This window comes from Huiozyma naganishii, chromosome 5 (genome assembly GCF_000348985.1).
Source record: "Huiozyma naganishii CBS 8797 chromosome 5, complete genome".
In the NCBI taxonomy this organism is placed as follows: domain Eukaryota; kingdom Fungi; phylum Ascomycota; class Saccharomycetes; order Saccharomycetales; family Saccharomycetaceae; genus Huiozyma; species Huiozyma naganishii.
In genome coordinates this window covers 448,500-475,447 of record NC_035926.1, presented here as the reverse complement: position 1 = coordinate 475,447, position 26,948 = coordinate 448,500, and the positions used below count along the sequence as shown (strand labels likewise).

The following is a 26,948-nucleotide window of genomic DNA, read 5'->3' as shown; positions in this document are numbered from 1 at the left end:
TTACTGCCGTACCACCCCACCCTCTACAAAGACACACAGCAAGCACGCTTATATATACGTATGCTAAGTACACAGTAGCCAATGCTGAGCCACTCTTCCCATCGATCCTCCCCTCGTTCGACAGTACAATGGACATCGTGTGATGTCTCGACAACAAGGACATATCCTTAAATGATCGTCCTCGAAGAACAGACAGCAGGAGGTTCCCCCGGACTCGTCGCGTGCGTCCCGTCCCGCGGTACTTCTTCACCGCTCACCGCGTCTCAGTAGTTCCTCAAGCGGTGGTCCCTCTTGTACGTTGTCCTCAGTGTTGTCCCGTTGTTCCTGTCCGCTGCCCTTAACCTGTGCGGACTTGTGGCACCCGAGCCTGGCGACGAGTGCAGCAGCGGTTCTGTCGTATGCACCCTGGTCTGACACGTAAGAGGATATCTTGTCTGCGAGGGTTGGAGGTAGTTCAGGTACGACGAACTCTTCGCCGTCGTCTTGGGGTTCAATGACCCGCTGAAGAAGCCACTCCATGGTGACCTCTTGGAGTCTGTGCACTGCGACGCTGGGTACACGTAACGGGTCTTCTTGGTCATTCATATGGCTGTAGTGCTCCCCCTCGGGCAGAGGCAGCGTTGAGGCAGCACCGGAGGCGAGGTTCGCTGTGCTGTAGTAGTACTCGTCCTTGGTGGCTATTCCGATCTTATCTGTGTCCATTGAGTCCACGAACTGTTCCATGAGCGCATCTGTTTCCATCGAGTCTGCATCGTCGGGCAGTTTCGGGGTCAACGGTGGGAACAAGCTGTTGCGTTGGTCCTCTGCGAAGGGGAGTCTGGTGAGGACGAGGGTGCTTCCACTAGAGTGCTGTGTCGAGGTGACGAGTGCCACGAGTGCGCACATCTGGACGTCGCTGCCACGGTCCCTGTTGACGTACCTTGCGATTGCTAGTTTGCCAGCTTGCAACATTGCGTCCACGAGGACGTGGAAAGTAGTCTCATCGGCTACACCACCTGTCCTACTGTCCGGTAGGATAAAGATGGATTCTGAGTGGAGGTAATGTCTCGGCAGGGCGGTCACATCCATAAACCCACGGATATCGATCGCTGCAGGTCCGCCAGTGCGGTACACTGACCTGTCGACGATTGTATCTGGGAGCACTACGTAGTCTGCACCGTACCTGTATGCCTTTGTAACGTTCTGTGAGGACACTGAGACGGCACCTCTGCCACTTTCCTCCTTCGTGGTGTACTCTATCACTGACTTCACTGGGACGTACTCGAAGGACGCGTCCTCTGTTGTTGTCTTGACCATGGTCTTCCTGTTGAGCCCCTGGACAGTCTTGGTGGCGGGGAACCCCTCCACGCTGATCGCTAGAGAGAGCGGGTCTTCAAACACTGACTGGGCATCCTCCTCCTGCTTCCCCACTATGGTATCCAATGTAGCCCCCAAACGCAACACTCCAGAGAACACTCTCACTGGCTTCACACTTGCAGGGTTGAAACCGAGTGTATCCTCGATGAGTCTTGTGTAGATGGTATGTATCAAACGACGAAGGGGAGGTGAGGGGGGGGAGAATGTCCCCTCACCACAGTCTAAGAGCACTAATCTTACTGAATCCTGTTCCAAATCGTCTCTGATCTGCCTCCACAGTTCAAGGTAGTCACCCCCCCACTTCCCCCAGGCGTCCGGATCCGCAAACACGACGATGTTCCTAAGCATTGCACGGTTTCTTGTCTTGGGGAACCTCTCCCTTATCTTATTCAATGCTAATGCCAGGGCCTCCAACCCACCATCACTGCTCTGCTCCCCTCCATCATTGAGAGCAGTCACGGTCTGTGCAATATGTTTGGACGTTACGGGTGCAACCCAGGGCAGTAAAGTCTCCACGGTACTTGACGCCAGGTAACAGCTGGCATAATCGGTCTTCCTCTGTTTCTTGCACTTCGCCAACAGAGTATACTCCAAGTAGGCAATCACTTTCGCCAATGCATCAGGCTCAGCAACAAGTGTACCACAGGGTACCACTACAAACGCAGTACACTCAGACATACGCACCTAGCCCGACCACAACTACTACTACAACCACCACCACAACTACTTCAACATCTGCTCATCGCACAAAACAAGAAACAAGAAACAAGAAGATCAGGGCATCACACAGAAAGGGATACCCACGCACACACGGCTGACCCACATACCGTGGAGACAAATACACAACGCAACGTATATAAACCTGGCATCTCAGCCGTCTCCAAACCCCAATCTCCACTCTCCCCCACCACAAGGACCCAACCCACACTACAACAATATGTCAAGTATCTGGGACGCCTTCCAAGTTTACAACCGCAACAAGCACGACAAGAGACCCGAGATGCGTGGGATGAACCACGTCAACACGGGTGTCACACAGGTGCTGTACGCCAAGGAACACCGCCCACCGCCCCTCAAGCAGACGATAACCGCACCTGAAGGTGCCACTACCACTACCACTACCGATGGCCACCAACCACCACCACTCGACGACAAGACGCGCGAGGCGATTTCGAAAATGACGCGCGGAGAATTCGAGCGGCTCCGGGCGGACCTAAGGCGGGGCGAGCCGGACAATCGGGTAAACTTCTGAGTCATGTGCGGGTGTCGCGTGAGACGGCGGGACGTCACGTGAGGGTCACGTGCGGGTGTCACGTGGGCGGGGGTCTGGGTGTATACTTTTTTATTTTTGAATCTGTTTTTGTCATTTTGCACGGGGATGTCACTGTACACGGGTGTATCCGGTTTCTTTTTTTCCCCGTTCGCTTGCCGGTACCGGCGTCGGATGCCCGTGTTTCGAAGACATCGAAGAGATGCGTCTCGTCTGCGTCTAACTGTGTCTCTGTCTCTCCGGATGACTAGTTCACCCTAGTTTCAAGCTTGGATGGGTCATAAAGCTTGAAGACATCTCATTTGCTCTTTCTTTGCTTGCTGCTACTTGACCGCTTGTTTACTTGACTGTGTCTACCCTCACTCATCAATCTGGCCACATGCTTAGATCACAGTTGGTTAAGAACAAGGCTCTTCACAGGGCCACCGCTAGAGGGTACTCTCAAAATGTATGGACCCGGTTTGTCAGGAGTGCTCCAGCAACGTGTCGTTACACCGCTGTGAGGTGTGCGTCTCGCAGTTCCTCGGCAAGACCAGAACCGTCGCCCAGTTTCGACTTGGATCCAGCTACGTCACTGTACAAAGCATCCAATGAATCATCCATTAAAAGGTCCAAACTGTCAGATAAGTTACGTTCAGCGACTGAACTGGATAACTCGCTGGTGGGGCTCACTGGGGGGCAGATCTTCAACGAGATGATGAGTAGACATAACGTCGATACAGTGTTCGGATACCCTGGTGGTGCTATCCTCCCAGTGTACGACGCAATCTACGGGTCTGAAAACTTCAAGTTCGTACTACCTAAGCATGAACAAGGTGCGGGCCACATGGCTGAGGGATACGCTAGAGCATCAGGGAAACCTGGTGTTGTGTTGGTCACCTCGGGGCCAGGTGCGACAAATGTAGTGACACCAATGGCGGACGCTTTGGCAGATGGGGTGCCCATGGTAGTGTTCACGGGGCAAGTGCCCACAAACGCCATTGGGACAGACGCGTTTCAGGAGGCTGATGTCGTCGGGATCTCGAGATCCTGCACTAAATGGAACGTCATGGTTAAAAACGTCGCCGAGTTGCCCAAACGTATTAACGAGGCCTTCGAAATCGCAATGTCCGGTAGACCTGGACCAGTTCTAGTGGACCTCCCCAAGGATGTCACCGCAGCGGTGCTAAGAGAGGCTATTCCAACGGAAAGTACTCTGCCCTCTTTGAACGGGGGCGCCACCACGGGGGCCACCGTCTTCGACGAGTTCTTAGCCCCAGCGATCAACAAAGCAGCTGACCTCATCAACTTGGCCAAGAAACCAGTATTGTACGTGGGGAACGGTATCCTCAACAACGAGGACGGTCCACGTCTGCTTAAGGAACTCAGCGACAGGGCACAGATCCCAGTGACTACCACGCTCCAGGGGCTCGGTGCGTTCGATCAAGAGGACCCTAAATCGCTAGACATGCTCGGCATGCACGGCTGCGCGACGGCTAACCTCGCCATACAGAACGCAGACCTTATCATTGCCGTGGGGGCACGGTTCGATGACCGTGTCACGGGGAACATCACCAAATTCGCACCAGAAGCCAAAATCGCAGCTCAAGAGAACAGAGGTGGTATTATCCACTTCGAGGTCTCCCCCAAGAACATCAATAAAGTCGTAGAGGCACAAGTCGCCGTCGAAGGGGACGCGACAGAGAACATCGCCACGATGTTACCTAAAGTGTTCCCCGTGAAACACCGCGCAGAATGGTTCAAACAGATCGAACAATGGAAACAGAAGTTCCCATACGCGTACATGAAGGAGACACCAGGATCCAAGATCATGCCGCAGACCGTCATTGCCAAGCTATCAAAACTGGCTAACGCGTCCGGCAGGGACGTCGTCGTCACCACGGGTGTCGGGCAACATCAGATGTGGGCCGCGCAACACTGGACTTGGAAGAAACCAAGAACATTCGTCACATCCGGTGGGCTGGGAACCATGGGGTTTGGTTTACCAGCAGCCATCGGCGCACAGGTCGCCAAACCGGACGCTATGGTCATCGACATAGACGGGGACGCTTCTTTCAACATGACCCTCACGGAACTCAGCTCCGCAGTTCAAGCGGGGACCCCTGTCAAAATACTACTATTGAACAACGAAGAACAAGGTATGGTCACCCAATGGCAGTCTCTCTTCTACGAGAACCGTTACTCCCACACGCACCAGCGCAACCCAGATTTCCAGAAACTGTGCGAGGCCATGGGCGTCAAGCCCCTTAAGGCCTCAAGACAGGAGGAACTGGACTCAGCACTTGAACAGTTCGTCGAAGCGGAGGGACCCGTACTTCTAGAGGTCATTGTAGAGAAGAAGGTCCCCGTCTTGCCCATGGTCCCCGCGGGTAAGGGGCTCGACGAGTTCATAAACTTCGACCCAGAGGAGGAGAAGAAACAGAACGAGCTTCGTCACAAGCGCACAAAGGGCAAGCACTGATCGTCTCTGCCATTTCTTTTGCACGTAAACCCATGCGTCTACTATCGTGTAAATCCTTTCCCTCATCAAGAACCCATCTTGTTGATCTCACTTCCTTGTACATTTCATTAACCGGTTAACGAAAGGAATATATATATATATATGTGTGTGTGTGGTAGTAGCAATATATTAAACGTTATAGTATTTATACCTAGGGAAGCTCTACATCTTAAGAGCAGTCGTTAAGCATGTACGATATGAATAGCACGAGGAAACTCACAAAAGTGGCCAGTTTCACGAACGACCACTTCTTCTTGCCCTTCCTGTCAAAGTCCGGTTTCGCCTCAGTGGCCATTTGCACCAACTGCGTCTTCCGCTTCGAGTAGGGCAAGTACCGCATCGAGGTCATGAAGTCCATCCAGAAGGGCTGCTTGAACACAGTCCGTTCGTGCGTGAAGGCGTTAAACCCGTAACAGCCACCATAGTTCCCGTACCCGGACTGCCCGATGCCTCCGAAGGGCGCCTGCTGGATCCCAACATGGATGACGGTCTCATTGACACAGCAATCACCAGCACGAACGCGGGCCAGGATATGGTTTACGTCCTGTGTGGATTCTGAAAATATGTACTTGGCCAGGGGCGTGTCGTGGTACATCAACACATTATCGATTGCTGTATCAAGGTCCTCGTACTTCAGAATGGGCAAGACAGGAGCGAAGTTCTCCTCCGTCATCAGGGCATCCCCCCATTGGACGTCTTCCACGAGTGTTGGTGGGAAGAACAGACACTCGGCATCTTTGTTGTCTTGGTCTACCACGGTGGAGCGGGGCACAACAGGAGTACCCTTTGTTTGCTCCAGTTTGGACAACGTCTTGTCGAATGCGGCTCTCGAGATCATATGCGTAAACTCTGTTTCGTGATCCAGCTGTGGGAACAACTCATTCAGCACCGTTCTTGCCTGGGAAATAAATTCTTGGTAAACGGACTCGTGCACTAGCACGTAGTCCGGTCTCACGCACAATTGTCCCGAGTTCGCGAAGGCGCCAAAGAATATCCTCTTAAGAGCCTTTCTCAGTTTGTTCCTGCCGAGGTTCTCAGTGACGAACACCGGGGACTTCCCACCGAGTTCCAAAACACAGGGTACAAGGTTCTTCGCTGCCGCAGAGGCGATAATGGACCCGACTTTAGGGGACCCCGTGTAGAAGATAACGTCCAAACGGGGGTCCTCGATCAGTTTCGTCGTCTGTGGAATCCCACCCTGCACAACTTGCACGAGCCCTGGCGCCAGATCCGCGTCCCTGATGATCTTCTCCATTATCTGGGCAACGTTCTCCGTAAGTTCGCTGGGCTTCAGGAGAACTGCGTTCCCACCGGCGATAGCGTTCCCCACTGGGGTCAATGCGAGTAGAAGTGGAAAATTGGAGGGTGCAATGACCAACGCGGTGCCCCTGGCGATCTTCTCCACCTGGATTGAACCGAACGCAAACATTGGTGTATGGTCCCGCACTTTCTTTGGGGTCATCCATTGGGGCAGCTTCTTGACCATCAGCAAGATGTCGTTAAGCAAGGGAATCAACTCGAGCGACAGCGTCTCCTGGCGCGCCCTGTGGAAATCCCGCATCAGTGCATCGATGATAAGCTCCTGATTATCCTTAATCGAGTAGTACAGCTTCTGCAGTTGCCGAACCCTGAATTTCAGGTCAGCCTTCATAGGGTTCTTGTCCCTGGAGAGCAGCAACTGTCTCTCACTGTAGTAGTCGTTGGCCCGCTTGATGATCCCGGGGATCGCTTCATCTTCAGTGTAATGTAACCTGTCATTGCCACTCATTATCTCACCCTGTATTGCTCTACTCTGCGTCGCTTTCCTCCTCTTCCAGTTCAATAACCTTGTAGCAACGTTATTACTTAACGTATATATATACGTGTAATGCTAATGGGGGAGGGGTGAGGGGTATCAACATGCCCACCCTTACGCAGTCGGCGGTGGGTGTTCCCCTGGACCCTCGAGCACCTCTTGGAGCAGTTTCATCTGCTCTTGGAGCTTCTCGTCGTCCTGTCCGAGAGCTCTCTTGCTGACGTTGTTGATGGGCAGCAGCCGTTTCCCGACGTTCTCATCAAGCAGCCTAATCTCATCCCTCAGTTTCCCTGTGGACTCGTTCAGGAGGCTGTAGAACCGTGTGACATGTTGAGTGAACTGCGGTTTCACGTCGACGTTGCCTCTCTTTATCTCGCTGAAAGTGAACACCACCTCGCTGACCTCCTGCAACATCGAGCACAATTGCAGGTCTATCGTCTCCAGCGACTGTAACCGCTCCTGCACATAGGGAGACTGCATACCCTCTGCCCTTTGCCTTAGCTTGCCGGGTGTCACTGTGCAACTGTTCGTCAAGTGACTTGTTCGTATTTCGATTGCAGCGGAAAGTTTCATTCCGCGATGAGAACAGTTACGGGTCGAGTACTGCTACTTCTTCTGCTTCTTATTCTTGGGACTCAGCATTTGGAGGATATCAGGGTGGCGTTCCCTCTTCAATTGGGGTGTCCGTGTCTCCCGCTTGACATGTGGCGTGTCCCCAAGTTCTTGCTTCACAGCATGTTCACCATCGTCCAGTGAGTCCACTAGGTACGGCTTGTTGATAGCCACTTTACCGACGTCGCGGCTCACTTCGTAGCAAGTGTAGACAGTCTCGTTGTACGTGGGTTTCAGCAACGCGTTCAACTCGCTATTGTCCCACTGTGTCTTCGCAGAATCCATCCACCGATCCCAGCTGTCCGTCCCCGGTTCCAAAACACACGGCATGCGGTCATGCAACCATCCCAAGTTCTCCGGCGCGGGTCCAGTCACAATAGCGAACGTGTACGAATCATCCGTGTCAGAGTGTTCGTACAGTCCAGCAAGGTACATCACCGGATGAGTTTCAGTTCCCTGACGAGACGTTACGTAGAACGGTGGGCCTGCCCGCCGTTTACCCCTACCTTTACCTTGAGTGTCCCTTGTGTCCCCAGAGCCCTTCCACCACTCGTAGTAACCAGTGATGGGCACGACACATCTCCTCCCCTGACAGCTTCCCCGCCAGAGCTTGCTCTTCAAGAGACTCTCCAGTCGAGCGTTAAAAGTGGAGTATCCGCGGCTCACGGTCCCACGGTCCCATTGCGGGACCAACCCCCATCGCATGGCTCGTAGCGTGTCCCCCGGAGGGTACACGGGAGCGACCGCCTGCGGTGCGACATTGTACGATGCCTGCAGAGGTTGTTCCGGACCGCGAATCTCCAGCGTGAGCCCAGTGGACATCACACGGGCCAGCTCATCGCTGTCGAACGTCTGCGCATACCGGCCACACATCGTCTGCTCTTTGGAACCCTTGTCCCAGTGTCGCGCCCTCAACACTGCGACATACCGTTTGTTCACTTAAAAGTATCTTCAGCAAGAGACACACATCAGCAGCAACAGTAACGAGCGTACTCCATACTCACGCACATAATCGTGTTCACAGGTGGGGTGGATGTTGCACAGGACGATATCGAGAGTGGCGCGGTCCTATGCCAAACAACTGGTGAGACGGGTGTCGTCCGGCGGCCCTATCGGGCAGGTTGGGACGGTTGTTGGTCCCGTAGCTCTGAAGAGCAAGAGGGACGCTCAATGGAGGTGGAACATCGGTCTCGTCGGTGCGGTGACGTTTGGTGGTGGTCTGTTGCTGTACTACGGGGTCGATCGGGAAGGTGTGTACTCGCATCGAGCGCTGGAGTTAGTGAAGAGTGCGATATGGGAGGAGTCCAACGTCAACCAGTTCCAATACGGGGCAGCGTTGAAGGGGTACATGGCCGCGTTGGAACAAATGCAGTCTGAATCCATGGACCCCCTCAGCGATAACTACACTCGGGTTGAGTTGAAGATCGCGGAAATGCTGGAGAAGCTCGGGATGATGGACGAGGCCAAGAACGTCTACTTGGAGTTGCTGTATAGGTTATTCGATGCGTTGAACAGCCCGGACAAAGTGCCTTTCCCGAGGAGGTCAGACCTGCTGCGGAAGGATCTGCGGGTGCTGATCAAGTCGCTCGAATTGAACCAGGACGTCGAGGCAGGGAAGAGAAGACTGCTCGCGCATTTGCTTCTCGCACAGGAGGACGTGCTTATGAAGTCGCCCGAGCTCAAAGAGTTCTTCGACAAGAAGAAAGAGCGCGCCGATAAGATAATACAGGGGATCCCCGTTGAACTGTCTGAATTCCAGACTTTTGTCAACGGCGAAACGATCAATTTGGACAAGGACGGATTCATGACACTCAACTTACAAAGGGATTCCACCGCTTGGGAGCCTTTTAAAGAGGAAATATTCATCGCGAGGGACCTCTATACGGCGTACTGTCTCTCCACAAAGGACATAACGTCTGCGCTGAGTTGCAAGATGACCACCGTCGAGTGGATGATCATGGCAGACATGCCCCCCGGGCAGATACTTTTGGGCCAGGCAAACTTGGGATCCCTTTTGTACCTACAAGCGGAGAGATTGGAATCGGACATTGCCACCATCAACTTGAAAACTGATAATGACCCATCTTTACTAGAGGACGAGAACGTCATCAAAGCACTGAGAAGGTTGTATAGGAACAAAGACAATTGTTTGACGATGGCGGGTCACTGTTACGAGGGTATAGTGGATTTTTTTCAGAAGAACAAGAAACTACGATATCACATGAAGGACCAATTGGATAACTCTGTAGCTCAGGCAATTGCCCTATCCACTTATGGGAAAGGTATACTGCACTTGCACGATGGTTCGTTACCAAAGGCAGAGAGACTTCTCAACGATTCAATCACCATGGCGAGGGAGGCCGATTTCAAAGAGCTTTTGAAGGAGGCAGAGCAGGAGTTGAACAAACTGAAGGAGATGAGGTCGAAGGAAAGTGAAGATGCCGCGGTGGTCGAGTAAATACTTTAAAAAAAAGATACGTACGGCTACACCAGTCCCAAGAACTATTCTTCTGCATCTTACTTCCAAAAAATCATGTTAATAATGCCTATAATACGTATCTGTGTGTGTGATAGAAGTAGTGATTGAAATTAAGAAGAATATCAAACGTTTTTTCTTTTCGGTCAAAATGTTATACTATTACTATTATCACTACTATCTATTACTATAATAAAAGAAAACCTTTTTCTCGGGTGACCAGCTACACAAAGTGTGTTTACACTTAGTTAGCGGTCATGACTTGCCAAACTCTGATGACGTTGTCGGTGTAACCGGCGAACAAAGTTTGACCGTCAGCAGACCAGGCCAAGGAGATGGCGTGAGGGTCGGCAGCCTTGTTGTAACCAACAAATTCTGGTCTCAAGTCATCAATCAAAGCTTCTGGGTCTAGAGAGAAGATCTTGATACCAGAGGCAGTGGCAGCGGCCAACCAGTATCTGTTTGGAGAGAAGGCAACGGCGAAGACCTCGTCTTGAGCGTTCAAGGTGTACATTGGGGTCTTGTTGTGCAAGTTCCACAACATAATTTCACCGCTCTTGTCAGCGGAGGCGATCAAAGTACCATCTGGGGAGGCAGTGATGGTGTTGACGTTAGCGTTGTGACCAACGAAGTCAGCTTCGATTTGGAATTGGTTCAAGTTCCAGGCCTAAAGGGAATAAAAATAAAAATTTCAAAATGATTAATCTTGTTAGTAACAAAAATTCTTTGAGCTGTGGCAGCGGAGTAAAAATTCAACTCTCTCGCATTGACCAATCCTGCAGCAGTTTTCTTATATCCCCTCATAAGCTATTATTCTAAATGCAATCATCAGAGATCTTGGTGATAATAAAATGTCTCATTGGAGCTTGATGGTCTCCTCTGAAGTAGCAAATATATGTTATTAATCATTTGAAAGCATGGAAAAATCTGAAAATAAGAGACAAACGGGGAGGAAAGAAACAATGTACTGAATGCAATGGGATTGGTACAGTGAGTGTGAGAAAGAAGCGTAAAAGAAAAAAAGAAAAGAACATACCTTAACCATCTTGTCGTTACCGGCAGAGATGACGGTGACAGTGTCATCGTTTTCCTTTTCAGTTGGAGCGACTCTGACTTGAGAGACCCAGTCGTTGTGGCCCAACAAAGTGGCCAAACATTGACCCTTGATGGTCCAGACCTTGATGGACTTGTCACGGGAACCAGAGATGATCATGGAAGCCTTTCTGTCGATGGCAACGGACATGACATCACCCTTGTGGCCGACGAATCTTTGGTAAGTTTCACCGGTGGCAACGTCCCACAATCTCAAGGTCTTATCCCAAGAGGCGGACAAAGCGTAGGCACCATCTGGGGTCAAAGTGACGTCTTGGACGATGTGAGAGTGACCTTTGAAGGATCTGACTGGGACACCGAACTTTTGGTCGTCACCGGTCAATTTCCAGGAAATCAAAGTCTTATCTCTGGAGGCGGAAACCAAAAGGTTTGGTTGACCAGCAGAGGTGGCTAGGGAAGTGACCCAGCCGTTGTGACCTTCTAGAGTACCTCTTAGAACTAGAACTTCGTTGGATGCCATTATCGATGTGTATATGTATATGGATGTCTCGGTTAGGTACGTTATAACAAGAGAAAGTAACTAAAAAGTAAGAAGGGAAGAAAAGAAAGTGATAAATAAATATATTGGACAACAAGACGAAAGAAAAAACTTTTTTGCAAGCTGTCAATGCTTCTCTCCCTCACGGGCATCCCATGCTTGCAAAAACTGAAATTTTCCACCTCTGCGTGGGTCCCGAAACTTTTCAACAAACGTGCCACGGGCTTCGTGCGTGGAGAGGCCGCCATTAGCGAAACTCGTGGAACGCAGCGAAAAAAAAAAACAGTTTTTGTGACTGCTTTTCCGCGCACTAAAGCCCGCCCAGGCTGCGTCCTGCACCCACACCTTCTCCAATTTTCCCCCAAATAAATTTCGTTTTGTAAAAATCCGAGTAATCGTCGTCCAACGACAGCGCGTCGATTTTCGTCTCTGTCGCGGCGGGTCCCCCCGGCTGGCTGCTGGGCTGGCTCCCCGTCTGGCCCCCCGTCTGGCTTCCCGGCTGGGTCTGCGGGGTGTCCGTCTGGAACGCGGGCCCGCCGCCGGAGGCGATGAACAGCTGGTTTGAGGAGACGTCCAGCGAGACACCGAGGGACCTGTACAGTTGCAGCCTGAGCAGGTTTGCACGTGCCACTGGGTCGCTCAGGATGGCGTTTTCCTCCTCTTCTAGTGCAGTGGGTGGCCCCCCCATGTGCCCGTTTTCGTTGTACCCTGCGAGTTCTATGAGTTGGTTCATCACTGTGTCGTTGGAATCCTTCAATTGGACGTTTTCGAGCTCTAGGGACTCCAGTTCGCGGGCGTTCTCGCGGAAGAGTTGCTCTTTGTTGTTGTATCTTTGCGATTCCAATTGCAGCCGGGACACGTCCTGTCGTAGTTGGTGCAACTGGTCGTTCAGGTCAGCGATGCTCGTAGTTAGTTGATCCAGCGCGTCCCCTTTTTGTTGCTTCTGGCTCGAAATCAACGTCTCGATCTCACCAAGAGTGTTATACGTGCCATCTATGACCTCTAAGTCGCGGTCAATCTGGAAACTGTCCTGGACAGCAGCAATCCGATCGAGAGTGCTCTTCATTGTAGTCATCGCCCCCAACTTCTGTGCCGTGCTGTTTTGTCAGATCGCGGTTTTAGTAGAGCAGTTGTTGTCTATCCTGCATCCTTTTGTTTACAGTTTGAGAAAGTTGAAGAAAAGGAAAAAAATACTGAAGTAGTGCCACTTCGAGTGAACGTCAGAGATCAATCTGTTTGATACGATGCTTGAACTGTCTGTTCTTGCTTGTGTATCTCCGGTTCAGGATGGTAAGGTAACTTTTTCTTGTATGTTTGGCGCTTGCAATCGATGGTGGCCCTTCAAAGGGTGGCTTGTGTTTAGGTACGGGAAAGTGAGTATGCTCCTGTAAGTACACTTAGCACTAAAACACCAACTCCTGTTCTGTAAACCCCGCAGTTACTCAGTTCTTTGCCCATATCCCAAACAAGGTGTCTCACACCATTCCAACCATGGAAGGCGAAGAAATAGGCCGTGACAGCCCGCATCCCGTAATCCAATTTCGCATTCACGTTGTGACGGTACCATTCAGTAATGCGGACCACAGCCGTAGATCTGCAATCCTCTCCGCCGAATAAGCTCCCGATACCGACAGATATTGTGAGTACGAAGAAACCCGTGCCCAAAAATATACCTGTAATTCTGTGCAACGAGGAGAGGTACCAAGATATTTCAGGCTCGTAAATAGTCAAATGGGGGGATATAGGCCTCTTCGCGCGTTGCGACTCTAGAATAGATGTATCCTTTTTGCCGATCATGCTGAGAGGTCGCAGAGAAAACATACGTCTTCCTCTCGATCTCCAAAGCATGGTACAGTTTCTTGCAGATACCGGAACAGGGAACGACATTTACCCTGTGGTCTGAATATGTTTCAAAAGAGGAAGGTCAACAAGAGAACAGATGCATTACAATCACTCGCTCGATTGGTAGTTGTTATATATACAGAGCAACTTCTACTTGCCCTTAAAGGGTGCCCATCTAATCAGGGGAAAGCGGAAAGTAGAAACGACGAAAACAGAAACAGACGTCAATATACCCCTAGAGATATAATCATAAGCATTTGCTTCAGCTATCGTCGAGTTTCCCCCATCAGGATGTCGTCTTCACGTCGATGCGTAAATCACTTTCCGACTTTGAAATAAAGAAGTAAAAAAGATCAAAATCTGTATATATATTTTGGTGGGTGATCGATCTTAGTAAGGGACCGTGCAAAGTAGCCAGGAACGTTGAACAGGGGCATCATTCGTGATGAATATAACGTCTCATTCCTCGATATTTGACGAGATAGGCTATCTCAATCAAACGAACCATTATTTGGTAACCGGAGACTCCATTTTTGCCAGGTTACTGAATGGCCCCTATAAGTTCTTATACACGCTCCACGATGCTGTTCAGCAACAGTATACTGAGGCGCAGATGATACTAAATTATTCTAGAAGTGATGGACAGCAGGGGTCGATCGAATCTACGTCGCCGTGGGAACCACTTGCGTTTTTAACGAACTTCTTTTCTACAAAGTATGCAGTGGTATGCTTGGTGTTTGCATTGTTGATGAACAAATACGTCATGAATAGTACACAGAGACCTAGTTTGGTCTCGAGGGGACAGCTTACCCCCTCCCCAATACCAAAATGGGGTGTCTACTCGGCACATTCAGTGTCCATCTTCTCGCTATTATACATGATGGTGGTTCCTTTCCAAAGACAGGTAGATAGCAAAGGTAACCTCGACATATACCTCTTCTCGCATTTCATCGTTTTTACGGCATCCAACGTCGTAGAAACTGTATTCTCGATTCAGAATAACATGCTGCCATTGGAGAGCCCAGACTTCTCGATTTTCGAATTAGCTATACAGTCCTACAAGATGCTGAACGACGCTAAGTTCGATGGACCCCTTAACTTCAACCTTGCGTACTTGCCGGATTTAACTTTGGCGTTGGTTGGAAGACTGGTTATTCATATTGTCGATGTTTTCCAACTCAGGAAATACAGGCTGTTTGCGTCCACCGTGGTCAACTGTATCCATTCAGGTGTTTTGACTTATATATTGATGGACTACGGCGCCAGCTACATTCCACTTACTGTAAGGATAAGGCATTTCCCAAAAGTATTTTTCACCATGGTTTCTTTGCTTTCTTTATCTTCCTACGCCGCGGCTGTATTGGTGAGATGGAACCCCTTCCACGATATGCCTGAACTGAACACAGAAGAATTACAATTTCACTCTTTCGTCCACAACTGGTGGAGCCACCTGAATCTTACCGGAGAAGAGGATTACTTCACAGCAATGAAAAAGCTAGCTTTGCTATTGTGTCTGGGGATTGACAGTAAGGATAAACATTATAATAGAGAGTTGCCCAGTGTCACTCTTTCTGACTCGCTGAATAAGAATTTTAAGATAAGTCGGTATCTAATCGACCAAACAGGGACTATACTTGATCAAGTGGAACCATCCGTACGATTTGGAAGGGTGAAACACAGTAAAACTGCTGTAGGTGGAGCGATAATTAGTTTGTGGAATATTGTGGTTTTCCTCTTCAGATTGATTTTTCCTACGAGGACGCACAAGGATCATATAATCAAACCTTCGTGGCCAAAATCATCTACAACTTTATGCGCAACCCGCCAAAATGTTTCAAATTGGGGAGGAGAAGAGCAAGACGAGGTAGGATGGATTGCGGATAAATCTGATGATAGTGATGACAGTGATGACAATGATGAAGAGTACGTTCTGGATAATAACTCTTTGGATGAACCTAATCTCACCTCTCATTCAGATTCGGATTCGGATTCCGATCTAGGAATCGACGATGTACCTGGTGCTGAGTTTTTTGAGTTGTTGACTCCACCAAGTGGACTCACGATAAATGATGACCTTCAATGGGTTGCATCTACCAGTGCAATTTTGCAAGCACATCTCAGCTCTGCCAGTAGAGTAACAAGATTCAACTACGAAAAACAGGCTCACTTGCATGCAAAGGACAGCACCGACAACTTTAACGATGAGATCGATCACACATGTGCAATATGTAAAACGAATCCAAGGGACATCATTCTGTGGCCGTGTAAGTGCTTTGCGATATGCTCCAGTTGTAAAGTGTCTCTAGCGTTACGGGGATACAAAACCTGTATATGTTGTCGGAGAACAGTATCAGGATTTAGCAAAGTCCATTACACGCATAGTCGTTGAAAATGAATTAAAAACAAAAAAGTGAACTTTAGTTAATACATATAAGTTTGAATGATACATGTCGCATTATGTCTATTGTCAATATAAGTGTACCTTATATTTACGTACCAGAAAAGTTGGGTGTGAGGTGGCACAACCATTATGCACAATCAGTGGTGGAACAAACGGAATGGATTTTCCACGTAGACTAGGTCGTTGGCGTCAGCAGCGGCAAACACGGCTTTATCCATGACAGAGCCAGATGGGGCGGCAATGTACTTGACACCAGATCTAACTGCTCTGTACACGTTATCAGGGAATGGGAAAAACGCGTCCGAGGACAGACACACGTTGTTCAATTTGGCCATCCATTCCTTCTTCTCCTGTGCGGTCAAAGGTGTTGGTAATTCTGCAAACTTCGATTCGTATTCGGATTTCTCGGGTTCCTCGGTAGGAATCTGCCCTGTGACGAAGAGATCAATTGCATTGGATTTTTCTGGTCTCTTAACACCCTTGGCCCATTTGAACCCCAAAACTCTTGGGTGTTGTCTTAACCACCAGTTGTCCGCTTTATCGCCTGCCAGTCTGGTACAGTGGATTCTCGATTGCTGGCCTGCACCGAGGCCAATTACCATCCCGTTCTTTGCATAGCATACGGAGTTCGACTGTGTGTATTTGATTGCGATGGTGGCCACAGTCAAGTCGATAGTCGCTTGTTCTGTTAAGTTTTTGTTTTCGGAGACGATATCTCTGAAGGAGGACTGGTTAAAGATGGTGTCGTTCCTCTTTTGTTGAAGCGTGACGCCGTAGACCTGTCTAGACTCGATCAAGCCCGGGTTGTAGTTTGGATCGACTTGTAGGACACAGTACTTCCCCTTCTTCTTATTTTTCAAGATCTCCAAAGCTGCCGGCTCGAAACCTGGTGCGATGATACCGTCAGATACCTCTTTGGAAATGATGGTTGCTGTAGGGACGTCGACGATGTTGGACAATGCGATCCAGTCACCGAAGGAGGACATTCTATCGGCACCACGGGCTCTTGCGTAAGCACAGGCCAATGGCGACATATTTTCGATGTCTGTAACGAAGTATACCTGCTTTTCGATATCGGTCAGGGGGATACCGACAGCAAGACCTGCTGGAGAGACATGTTTGAACGAGGCCGCGGCTGGTAGGTTCAACGAAGCGGACAGTTCTTTGACGAGCGGCCATGAGTTTAATGCGTCCAGTAGGTTGATGTACCCGGGGGATCCACTCAACACTTTGAACGGCAGGGATTCCCTCTCTGCGACGAACGCTTGTGCCGGTTTCTGATGAGGGTTTGCACCGTAACGCAAGGGTAGCATCTGAACATCCTCGGAGTACTGCTTCCTGAAGAAATCGGCAATTGCCGCGTCGTAGCTTGCTGTGTGTTCAAATGCCTTTAGGGCGAAGTTATTCCTTGACTCCTGGGTTATGTCACCCTTTTGTTTCAACTCGTGTAGGAATCTGGCGTAGTCTGTTGGGTCTGACAAGATGGTGACTCTGGAATGGTTCTTCGCAGCGGCTCTCAAAAGCGTGACACCACCGATATCTATCTCCTCTACGGCCTCTGGGACCGTGATCCCGACTTTTGCGACCGTTTCCTTGAATGGGTACAAGTTACAGACGACAAAGTCAATCATATCTATATGTTGCTGTTCCAAATCGGTAAGGTCTGTCTCAATCTCTCTAGCAAGGATACCACCGTGGACAGCAGGATGCAAAGTCTTCACTCTGCCACCTAGCATCTCTGGTGCGTGTGTGATTGATGAGACATCTTCCACTGGGAAACCAGCTTCACGGATCATGTTCGCTGTACCACCGGACGCGACGATGCGGACATTGCAGTCGTTCAGCCCTCTGGCAAGGTCGAGCAGACCAGTCTTATCGTAAACGGACACAATAGCTGTCTTTTGTGAGTCGGCCATCTCTAAAGTAAGTTTATTGGATGATTCCGGGTACTCATCAAATGATGAAAAGACTACACGATAAGCTACTGACTACCTTTTGTTTCCCTCCCCCCCCCCCCACTCCAATTCTTTTTTATATAAGACTGGTTTTAGGGCTGATGTGCATGCAATAAGATCAAGTAATTAAAGGAAAGGGCCCAAACAAGAGAACGACGACAGGACAACCGATAGGAGTCAAAACCTGTACAGCAAGAAAGTAAGCTACGGACAGCGAAGTCAAAGTTTCGCTTCCAACAATGTTCTCCCTTCGTCTGCCCCATTCTTGATTACGTTATAAATTCAATTTGTCAAGTGCGGCGTCTCGGACCCGACCCTCGGCGTGACTCCTCCCCCGAAGAGAGAGAGGAAAAGAGAGCGGGAGAGAAGTCACTGCGGTTTACACACATTTGCAACCACGGACAAGTGGACCGGCAGAGGCGTGCGGGGGGTACCCGGTCACACTTACAGGTGGTCAAACAAGAAAGGCGAGTGGCACTACGTGCTAGTCCTCATGACGCAGCCTGTTTCACCCACACCCAGCACAGTCACCACCCACACCCACCCAAACCCACCCGGGAAAGGGGGTTACCCAGACCCAAACGCGAAAGCCCAGACACCGTCCAGATTTTGGCGTCGCAAAAACGGCCCAGAACTATATATACATATTTTTCTGACCCGATCGGGAAACGGGCGGCGCCACGAACTCCGCCCACTTTGCCCAGACATTTCGCGACGCCCCCACGGACAGCAGGCCGAAAGGGGAAAGAGCAGCACGCGGGTTCCCGGCACTTTGTTTCCCCTTTGGGAACAGCGACGCAGCCACGGGACGGTGCCTGGCCCCGCTGTGCGGGTTCCTTCGGCCGGCGGTGGCCAGATCGGGATATGTAATTGTCTTGGGGCCCCACTAGTCGGGCTATTCTTAGAAAGTGCGTTTGAGGTCTTGGGCAACTGCTTGCTTGCCATGGCTGGGCGCGAGATTTTCCATCAAGAACATGGCGGTGGCAGAGGCGCAGTGGGCTGTTTCATGGATCACGGCAAATTATATAAACTGGAGGTATGTTGGTTTGTTTCGGGAACCTCTCCGCAGTACAATTGCCTTACTGTCCTCTGTACAATTGCATCCAACTCAAACCAATACTTCAAAACTCCAAAGGAAAAAAAAAATGTCTTCTGCCTCTATTAGAACCAACTCTGCTCTTGTCTCCAACCAAGTCGTTGCCGCTTCCTCTGTTTCGAACAGCATTCGCACAAACTCTGCTCTGGTGTCTGCTGACGTCGTCGCCGCGTCTTCTGTCAGAGCCAGTGCCAGTGGCAGCAGTTCCAGATCGAGCTCAAGATCATCCGAGGCTAGCAGGTCTGCCTCTAGGTCTGCCTCTAGCTCCGCCTCGTCCACTTCCGCTAGGGCCTCCAAGAACGCAGCTGCCATGGGGCTGGTCGCAAACCCAATCTCCTGGAAGTACGGTGTCGCTATGGCTGGCGCCATCGTCGGTTCGTTTGTTCTGGGTGCTGGTATCTAGGTTTTTTTTCCAACACACCTCGGCTTCATTAATATACAATAGTTTTCTCATCTTTACATCCCATGTAATCATCCACATATATACAGCATCCTCATGTTTCTTTTCATTAGTTATAATATAAAAACTACTCTAAAAAATGTTTACTTTACACATTCTACTTTGACACTTCAAAATATACAGTTTTATATATTCAAAAATGCAATTGATACTTGTATTCTCAGTAATACAAAGTGACAGGGCTCAAGATCGTGGTGTTCTCATAGGCAAAATGGCATCCTTTTTCGTACAGTTATGGGATAGCATATTCCAACCGGGTACCACGCCTCAATTGGTGATCGCCACACACGCGTCGTTCACTGCACTACTGCTTACACTAGGATGGTTGATATACGTCACACAGGGTAACATCCACTTCATAATGCTCGCCCTGATCGCATCGTTGCTTTGGGCTGCGGTAGGTTGGTTCATCGTGGAGTTGAGCAGGGCAGACCTCAAGAAGAACGAAGAGTTGACACAAGAAAGTAAGGAGTCGCTCACCGGGGACGGCAAGACTACATCGGAATCGGCTACCGCTACAGGCCAGAAACTGCCATCCCAAAAAAATTCCACTAGATCCAGAAAGTTATAATGGGACACTACGTAAGCATACTACACATAGATATATAGATAACCCTCGCTGGATATAACCCGTCTGACCTCTTAGCTCACGTTCCTTATCGTTGTTGAAACGAAAATTTTCCCGAATTCGAAAAAACTGGAATAAAATTAAACAAAGGTATAAGGAAATGCGTTAATTGTTTTCAACTACCCTCTTTGCTCAATCCCAGTGCGATAGCCGAGGGGATAGATATGCAACCACACCACTCTGACCGTTACAACTTAAGGAGTAATCTACTTCAAAGCGATGTCGGAAATATAGATATCACCAAGGAAACACCTATAAATGGACCTGCCCCAGTCCAACAACAACAGCAACAGCAACAACCGCAGCAGTATTACCCACAGCAACAGATGCCTCCACAACAGTACCGGAACTACCCTCAACAGCAACAATTCTACCCGAGAAATGGCAACAGCATGTACATGAACCAGCAACAACAGTACGGTACTAATAACGGCAGTATTAGCAATTTCGGTAGTCCACCGCCAAAACCCAAATATGTATCACACCAACAGAAACAGCCGGACAGGAAGTCGTACTCCTTGACTCAAAAGTCAATTTCAAACTTCTTCAAACCGAAGGGGAATATATTCCATAAGAACAAGACTGGGGGTGGTCAAGGTGACTTCGACGACGACGACGATGACCTCGAAATAGATGAGGATACCTCGCAGGCCAGTCTATCCTTTAATGACATCCAGAAAATTGGGTTTAAAAACGGCGATAAGCTCAACGTCACTTCGGACTCGACACCACTGATCCCTACACTGATGACAAAGGAACGGAACAGTAAATCCAACACAGAGTACCGGAAATACCTGAATACTCAGAAGAAATCCGCACTGAACGCAATGGCACAACAAAGTCCCGTGCAAGGGCCGCAAGTGCAGGGACCTAGAACCATGTCTTTGCAAAGTGGGCCACCTACCAGGTCGTTCGCGACTTTGGGGAACCCGGATTTTGCAACAGGGGTGAATGGACCAAGAACAAACTCACTCATGACTACTGGGTTACCACCAATGAACTATCTCCAGCAACAGCAACAATTGCAACAGCAGAGACACTCGCAGCAGACACAACAACAGCCATCGCCGGTCGGGTACGGTCCACCATTGCAGCAAAAGACGATGTCAATGACAGATAGACGCCCTAACGGAATGAACATGTCACCACAATTACAACAGAACCCACAGCAACAGTACCGTCCGCAACAATTCCCACCACAACAGTTTCCTCCACAACAGTCAAGGTTTGACCCCTCGCTGTCTCAACAAAGCTTCAATGGAAGCGGTCACAATTTAGGGATATATAGACCGGACGCGTCGCCCCACCCGCAGTTTGCGTCGCCCCCTATGTCAAATGGTCAACAGCCGATGCCTTCACCTACGGGGAACAATATAAATGCACCAAGACTCGCCACGCAGCAATCAGTGATACCAAACCAGCAGCAGCCACCACCTCCTTCTTCTTTCTCTCCTACACTGAATGCGAGACCGCAAACTCATCCTAGTCTATCAGCATATTCTAACTCAAACTCGTCTGACTCCCAATTTTCCAATGGTAATCCTGAACAGAACGCAAACGGCGAAGGTCAAGGTTCCACATCGAGCGTGAACAATTCTGATCCTGAACCTATCAGACATGTCACTTCACCATTGAAGAACCAAGTGGATACAGCACCGCTGAACACAATTGAAATTCCAGAATTGGCAGTTCCTCCACCGGTAGAAAAGCCCAAATTAAACGTTTTGAAGCTCTCGAAACCACAACAGGAAGAAATAAAGTCCAATGCAGAGGACGAAGTAAAAATGTTGAAAGAATTAGGTCGCTCCTCGTTAGTAGCAAACAGTTTGGCTTCGATGAACTTGGAATCTAGCAGTAACGGGAGGCAGTCCACATTTAGTGATTCTCCTGAAAAGCTGAAACTTCTGCAACAAAAGAGCGGGCTGTATCAACTGGAGGAGACAACAGACTCGAAAATTTTCGTGACCGCGGAGGAATTCCCGGATGACGATGCAGGTTCCCCCGTTAGGAAGTCACAGATTAGGAGAAGTGTTGTAGAACCGGCTTCAAATCGGATTTCGATACACAGAAGTGGGGACAATATTACCAATTTGAAGCACGAGTCGTCCCATTCGCTGGTCACCAAGGCCACTGTCGGTACCAACAAAAGCAGTAACACCGTTGTTCCGAAACAAAATAATAGAGGAAGTACAGATACCAAGTTTAAGGAGCACGAGAAAGATGATTCGTTTGTGTTTGAGAGTATGGATCGACCATACGAGGATAATGCAGGGATCGAAAGGAGACAGATTGTTATTTCTGCTGACCAACTTAATATAATCGCTCAAAACAGGAGACTGATGGATGAGTTGACACTCGTTTCAACTGAACTGGCCGAGTCGATTAGAAGGGAGACACTTCTTTTCGAAAAATTGAAGCAACGCGAGTTATCCGGTGAGGAAGAACGTAATGAGAGCAGGGTGTCTTCGATGTCGTCCTCGTTATCGCTTGACGACTTCGAGGTGGAAATGAGGAAAAAATCCGCGAAGATCGTAGAACTGATCCAGTCATTGAATGATGAGAGGCAGAAACGGTTTATTGCAGAGGAACAGGTTTTACTTCAAGAAAACGGCGTCAAACCAAACTCGCTGGAACTGATGCAGAAAATAAAAGACTTGGCATACAACAATAGGCGCCAAGAGGACGAAATTGCAAGTCTGAAGGAGGCCGTGAACAACGATGGACGATAAATAATGAGTAGATAAATTCAATATACACGAACATTAACGATATTAAAGGTTTGGTTCAGATCGCTATTTTGATCATTAGCGACGGTTCAGTGCATTTCGCGAACCTCAGGAATGAAAAAAAAATTGGAATTATAATTTCAGATCTTTTACCCATGTAACAGCGTTTATAGCGAAAGGTTGTGAGTTAGTAGAGTAACCTTGGAAGCTACTCAATTGAAACAATGAGTGACAGAAAGAGAAGAGCTGATTTTGGGGAGGATGACGAGTATCGTCAAGACTTCAGACCACACGTCCAAAAGAGGCAAAGGGTCCCCCCAGTCGTCCAGCTATGTAAAGAAATGATGCCAGATATATGCACCATTGGTGAGTCAGCGAAAGCTTTTGAGGATGATATTAAATTTCTTAGCGAAGCAATTGTTAATGAATATGGGCATGAAGAGTATTTCAATAACGCTCTTTTGAGTACTTTCCTCGCTGTGGTGCTAGAACAACCTCAGAAACAGCCTGCTATTTCTCTGCTGACTATTGTCGTTAACGCAGGTAATGAGGTAGCTGGTAAAAGCATTGTAAACTTTTTCTATGAAAAATTGCAGAAATTCTGCAATGACTCTACCAACCCTGATTTAGAATTGGAATCCAATGATACCGGCTGTTGGAATAAAATCAAGCTGATTATGAGGTTTCTATCGTTATTGTCCCCCATTTTATTGGTCGATGATATAATTACACTTTACAAGAAGCTATTTGATTTAGCTATTGAGCTAAACAATTTGGATAGCGAAAAGAGGAATCCATTGGCCGAAGAAATATACACCAACACTATGCTGAACGTTCCTTACTTATTTTATTTCAGCAGGTCAAATGAAAACTTGAAAGAGAAAACAAATGAACTGATTACGTATGTTGAGTCGAATTTCACCATCAGAAGTACAAATTTTGATATATTGCGCGAATACAACTTCGATTCACCATACAATATTGCTGAGCTACCTCAAATTGTTCTTCCAAACGTCAAGAACGTGCTAGCCAATGGAATGGAGCAATTAAATCAATTATTTTATGATTGGAGTTATCTACTACCTGAACAGTCTGGTGATCAAGGTTTCAATGATGCTTTGAGTCTGCCTTCCATACAAGATCTTCAACCATTTAGTCAATTGGCCGGGAAAAACATCGGATCTGTTGACTCCACATGGAGAACCCCGGCTTACATTTTCCATGTCTATTTGCCCCGCTCCAGTGGTGACTTTGACACAGTGGTTCCAATTGACACGTACGCTGGTCAGTTGTTCAAAGACATATACATTGATATTGTAGAGAGTCTGGAATTTAACAGGAAAGAGGTGGCAAAGCAAATGGTCTCTCTAAACTTGTTTTTCAAGGAAGGGATCTTTGTAGAAGCTGGCGAATCTATTGCTGACCTCATTGCTGCCCGTGAAGAGAATCTTCTGGCACCAACTTACAAGATTGAAGATTTGGCAATCGAAACTGTTTTGAGCTTGGTCCTCAAACTTCCAAACATTTCTCATCCATTTGCCTATTTCTATGCACTTCTGGTTGATATATGTCAAAACTCACCAAAAGCTATTGCACCAGTGTTTGGTAGAGCCTTTAGATTTTTCTACCACAACATCTACAAATTGGACTTTGAATTAAAACTTAGATTTTTGGATTGGTTTTCCATTCAGATGAGTAACTTCAACTTTTCTTGGAAATGGAATGAATGGGAAAACGACTCTGTGCGTTTCAACAAGTCGTTTTACAACCCGAGAATTACCTTCATTAGGAACCTGATCAGAAAGGAGTTGAGATTGACATCAAACCCAGTCGACGTTGACGGTAGTTTGCCTGAAGAGTTCAAGCAATATTTGGACACTTCGTACATTTCATTGGAGAGTGTACAGAAATTTTACCAAACCTTGTTTACTGATTTCTCAGTTGATCTAGAAGACGTAAGAAGAAACGACTTGTACTTTAAGCAAGAGAATGTTCCATTTGCTGAAATAACAGTTGAGTTACTGGATTACATTCACAAGCAAAATGATGCGAGAACTTATACGGAACTGGAGGAGATTATCAACAAACTGAAGGAAGGGCATCAATCAATCATCCCCGATTTTGACCGCTTTGTCGTCATACTGGTTACTCAAGCCGTTGTTCACTCCGGTAGCAGATCGTTGTCGCATGCCAACAAATATATTAGTGATTTGCAAGAGGATCTCAAGACACTATTCAACAGTCTCCAAATTGACGAATCAGTTAAGGAAACAGCTATAATCGAAGCGGTCATGTCTTATTGGAACTCTAACTCGCAAAATGGGTTCCTCATCGTTGATGCTTTCAAGTTTGGTGGTATGGTAAGTTCCAACTCCATTTACAGTTTCTGTTTGGCCGATTTGGAAGGTAATATCCATGGTTTGACCGATGTTACTGCCATTGACACCATTTTCAGAACTCTATCGCAACAGCTTGACACGGATGCTGCCGACACCGCAGATTTTGAGCTCGTTTTTGAAAAGTTATGTTTGATTGTAAACAAGACGGTGGAGGAGTTAGAAATTCAGCCAGAGGATCAAATCGTGATTCCAGAAATTGAAGACGACACCCCGGTTGATCCGGTGACCGAGGTACCAAGATTGGATTTGATGTGGAAATACTCTAGTGCTGTGAGCTTCACCAAAAGTTTAGTGAGAAAATATTCAGACCAATTTAAGTTGTTGAACGAGAAGTTGAGCAATGGGTTGGAGGTCGCCATTCCCCATGTTCCAACGAGAAACATTTTTGGGAAATGGCTGGAAGAGGTTAAAGATTTGTAATTGTATATTGTCTGTTGTTATGTAGTCACCACCGGTCTTACACCGCAAGAATATTGTCAATCAGTATGTGAATTTTGGCATTAAGAAATGACTGTGGTTATTAATTAATGTACACTGACTGATCTAGTTTGGTATGATTACACAATATTAATATAAAAATGCTTTTATTTTTATTGATGACTGGTTGATGCATTGGTATTATTAGGTTGAGAGAAATACTATTTTCGTCTACATTTTAGTGTCTACGGATTACACTTTTGAAACTCTCTACCTTGGACGCCTGGGTGTCGACTTTACTGAGATTTATCTTGTCGCTCTGGTTGGTTTTGTTTTGTTTCCTTAAGGACACGGTCGATCCCGCAACCGTGTCTCGTGTGGTTGAGTACCTTTTGGCAACAGTACCAGTACTGCTATTCCTGACCAAGTACGATGATTCAGGGAAATAACTAACTTCATCGCGGGCTATGTCGGACTCCGTAGATGATTCATTTGATACCAAGGTGTTCAACAATGGTGTATTTGGAACTTGGAAATTACCACCCTTCACAACATTGTCCTGTCGACTGTTTACCCAGTCGGACGGCCCACTGGTATTGATACGCCTACAACCAGATTTATCCGTTGTAGCTAGAATGTCGGCAAAATAGATGGAAAGTTCTACAAACTCGATGAACAGTTCTCTGGCGATGGGTTTCCCAGAGTACTGCAAGAACTCGTATATGTCGACATACCTGCGGGCCTTTTCGATCTGTATTTTGTTGTTGTTGCCCTTAATAAATTGATTTGTAATAAGGTCCTCGAATGTATCCTGCAGCGAGAGTTTCAAATCCATAATCGACATAAAGAGCCCCTGGTATTTTATTCGGCTCGCCACTGTCTGCAGACAACTCTCATAGTTTAGGTACTCGGGGAACAATTTTTCGTAGTCTGGTAAATCGCAGTTTGCTGGGGGTTCCAGCCCATTATGGATCACGGGATCCTTTGGTTTTTTGAACAGAACAGTCAACTCCTTAGATCTATCCATATTCTGTAGGAGCATATCTCGAGAACCTTTGTGCGGCAGATCAGCCACTGTTATTGGAAGGTACCGTCTCGGTATGTCTATCAGGCAGCTCTCACGATATATCATTCTCCCTACTATGATGATTATGCAGACGACCCCAAACACAACCAGAGCACCAATAACAATGAAAGTGTTGAATGCATCGTTGTCAGATACAGTGGCCTGGGCTATGGAGTCGATGGGTGTCACCGCTGCAAATCCGATAAGTAGCAGAATGACGATAAAGAGCGACCCTCTGTAGAGGATCAGCTGCACACGCCTTTTTCGGCTCATCGGCCGGTCATCCGACAGCAACCCAAACTTCATCCCTGCAGGGTGATGGAGCGATGCGATTAATAATGGCACAGCACTGATTTTG

At 48.1% G+C, this 26,948-nt stretch overlaps 17 protein-coding genes across 17 annotated transcripts; 8 read left to right on the top strand and 9 right to left on the bottom strand.

Moving 5' to 3' along the window:
* Window positions 1-246: 246 nt before the first annotated feature.
* On the bottom strand, window positions 247-2,034 carry YKU80 (ATP-dependent DNA helicase YKU80; the record flags this gene model as incomplete). Its single annotated transcript, XM_022608227.1, has 1 exon — window positions 247-2,034. The coding sequence occupies one exon, from the start codon at window positions 2,032-2,034 to the stop codon at window positions 247-249; it is 1,788 nt and encodes a 595-aa protein (XP_022464745.1).
* A 259-nt stretch (window positions 2,035-2,293) lies between these two features.
* SPG4 (Spg4p) lies at window positions 2,294-2,608 on the top strand (the record flags this gene model as incomplete). Its single annotated transcript, XM_022608226.1, has 1 exon — window positions 2,294-2,608. One exon carries the CDS (start codon window positions 2,294-2,296, stop codon window positions 2,606-2,608), a length of 315 nt encoding a protein of 104 aa, XP_022464744.1.
* Window positions 2,609-3,005: 397 nt separating this feature from the next.
* On the top strand, window positions 3,006-5,087 carry ILV2 (acetolactate synthase catalytic subunit; the record flags this gene model as incomplete). Its single annotated transcript, XM_022608225.1, has 1 exon — window positions 3,006-5,087. The coding sequence occupies one exon, from the start codon at window positions 3,006-3,008 to the stop codon at window positions 5,085-5,087; it is 2,082 nt and encodes a 693-aa protein (XP_022464743.1).
* A 208-nt stretch (window positions 5,088-5,295) lies between these two features.
* HFD1 (hexadecenal dehydrogenase) lies at window positions 5,296-6,894 on the bottom strand (the record flags this gene model as incomplete). Its single annotated transcript, XM_022608224.1, has 1 exon — window positions 5,296-6,894. One exon carries the CDS (start codon window positions 6,892-6,894, stop codon window positions 5,296-5,298), a length of 1,599 nt encoding a protein of 532 aa, XP_022464742.1.
* Window positions 6,895-7,035: 141 nt separating this feature from the next.
* On the bottom strand, window positions 7,036-7,494 carry MED11 (Med11p; the record flags this gene model as incomplete). The annotated part of the gene is made up of 1 exon (XM_022608223.1): window positions 7,036-7,494. One exon carries the CDS (start codon window positions 7,492-7,494, stop codon window positions 7,036-7,038), a length of 459 nt encoding a protein of 152 aa, XP_022464741.1.
* Window positions 7,495-7,527: 33 nt separating this feature from the next.
* On the bottom strand, window positions 7,528-8,406 carry KNAG0E02330 (putative peptide hydrolase; the record flags this gene model as incomplete). Its single annotated transcript, XM_022608222.1, has 1 exon — window positions 7,528-8,406. The coding sequence occupies one exon, from the start codon at window positions 8,404-8,406 to the stop codon at window positions 7,528-7,530; it is 879 nt and encodes a 292-aa protein (XP_022464740.1).
* A 160-nt stretch (window positions 8,407-8,566) lies between these two features.
* Window positions 8,567-9,991, top strand: MGR3 (Mgr3p; the record flags this gene model as incomplete). Its single annotated transcript, XM_022608221.1, has 1 exon — window positions 8,567-9,991. The coding sequence occupies one exon, from the start codon at window positions 8,567-8,569 to the stop codon at window positions 9,989-9,991; it is 1,425 nt and encodes a 474-aa protein (XP_022464739.1).
* Window positions 9,992-10,253: 262 nt separating this feature from the next.
* ASC1 (40S ribosomal protein RACK1) lies at window positions 10,254-11,582 on the bottom strand (the record flags this gene model as incomplete). Its single annotated transcript, XM_022608220.1, has 2 exons — window positions 10,254-10,676; window positions 11,046-11,582. The coding sequence occupies 2 exons, from the start codon at window positions 11,580-11,582 to the stop codon at window positions 10,254-10,256; spliced, it is 960 nt and encodes a 319-aa protein (XP_022464738.1).
* A 328-nt stretch (window positions 11,583-11,910) lies between these two features.
* Window positions 11,911-12,675, bottom strand: SPC24 (kinetochore-associated Ndc80 complex subunit SPC24; the record flags this gene model as incomplete). Its single annotated transcript, XM_022608219.1, has 1 exon — window positions 11,911-12,675. The coding sequence occupies one exon, from the start codon at window positions 12,673-12,675 to the stop codon at window positions 11,911-11,913; it is 765 nt and encodes a 254-aa protein (XP_022464737.1).
* Window positions 12,676-12,959: 284 nt separating this feature from the next.
* SHH3 lies at window positions 12,960-13,487 on the bottom strand (the record flags this gene model as incomplete). Its single annotated transcript, XM_022608217.1, has 1 exon — window positions 12,960-13,487. One exon carries the CDS (start codon window positions 13,485-13,487, stop codon window positions 12,960-12,962), a length of 528 nt encoding a protein of 175 aa, XP_022464736.1.
* A 400-nt stretch (window positions 13,488-13,887) lies between these two features.
* ASI1 (putative ubiquitin-protein ligase ASI1) lies at window positions 13,888-15,831 on the top strand (the record flags this gene model as incomplete). The annotated part of the gene is made up of 1 exon (XM_022608216.1): window positions 13,888-15,831. One exon carries the CDS (start codon window positions 13,888-13,890, stop codon window positions 15,829-15,831), a length of 1,944 nt encoding a protein of 647 aa, XP_022464735.1.
* Window positions 15,832-15,980: 149 nt separating this feature from the next.
* KNAG0E02270 (uncharacterized protein) lies at window positions 15,981-17,759 on the bottom strand (the record flags this gene model as incomplete). The annotated part of the gene is made up of 1 exon (XM_022608215.1): window positions 15,981-17,759. One exon carries the CDS (start codon window positions 17,757-17,759, stop codon window positions 15,981-15,983), a length of 1,779 nt encoding a protein of 592 aa, XP_022464734.1.
* A 1,013-nt stretch (window positions 17,760-18,772) lies between these two features.
* Window positions 18,773-19,297, top strand: NCW1 (Ncw1p; the record flags this gene model as incomplete). Its single annotated transcript, XM_022608214.1, has 1 exon — window positions 18,773-19,297. The coding sequence occupies one exon, from the start codon at window positions 18,773-18,775 to the stop codon at window positions 19,295-19,297; it is 525 nt and encodes a 174-aa protein (XP_022464733.1).
* Window positions 19,298-19,565: 268 nt separating this feature from the next.
* Window positions 19,566-19,925, top strand: PKR1 (Pkr1p; the record flags this gene model as incomplete). Its single annotated transcript, XM_022608213.1, has 1 exon — window positions 19,566-19,925. The coding sequence occupies one exon, from the start codon at window positions 19,566-19,568 to the stop codon at window positions 19,923-19,925; it is 360 nt and encodes a 119-aa protein (XP_022464732.1).
* A 221-nt stretch (window positions 19,926-20,146) lies between these two features.
* Window positions 20,147-22,711, top strand: EPO1 (Epo1p; the record flags this gene model as incomplete). Its single annotated transcript, XM_022608212.1, has 1 exon — window positions 20,147-22,711. The coding sequence occupies one exon, from the start codon at window positions 20,147-20,149 to the stop codon at window positions 22,709-22,711; it is 2,565 nt and encodes an 854-aa protein (XP_022464731.1).
* A 221-nt stretch (window positions 22,712-22,932) lies between these two features.
* On the top strand, window positions 22,933-25,527 carry STO1 (Sto1p; the record flags this gene model as incomplete). The annotated part of the gene is made up of 1 exon (XM_022608211.1): window positions 22,933-25,527. One exon carries the CDS (start codon window positions 22,933-22,935, stop codon window positions 25,525-25,527), a length of 2,595 nt encoding a protein of 864 aa, XP_022464730.1.
* Window positions 25,528-25,762: 235 nt separating this feature from the next.
* Window positions 25,763-26,863, bottom strand: DLT1 (Dlt1p; the record flags this gene model as incomplete). The annotated part of the gene is made up of 1 exon (XM_022608210.1): window positions 25,763-26,863. The coding sequence occupies one exon, from the start codon at window positions 26,861-26,863 to the stop codon at window positions 25,763-25,765; it is 1,101 nt and encodes a 366-aa protein (XP_022464729.1).
* Window positions 26,864-26,948: the final 85 nt, after the last annotated feature.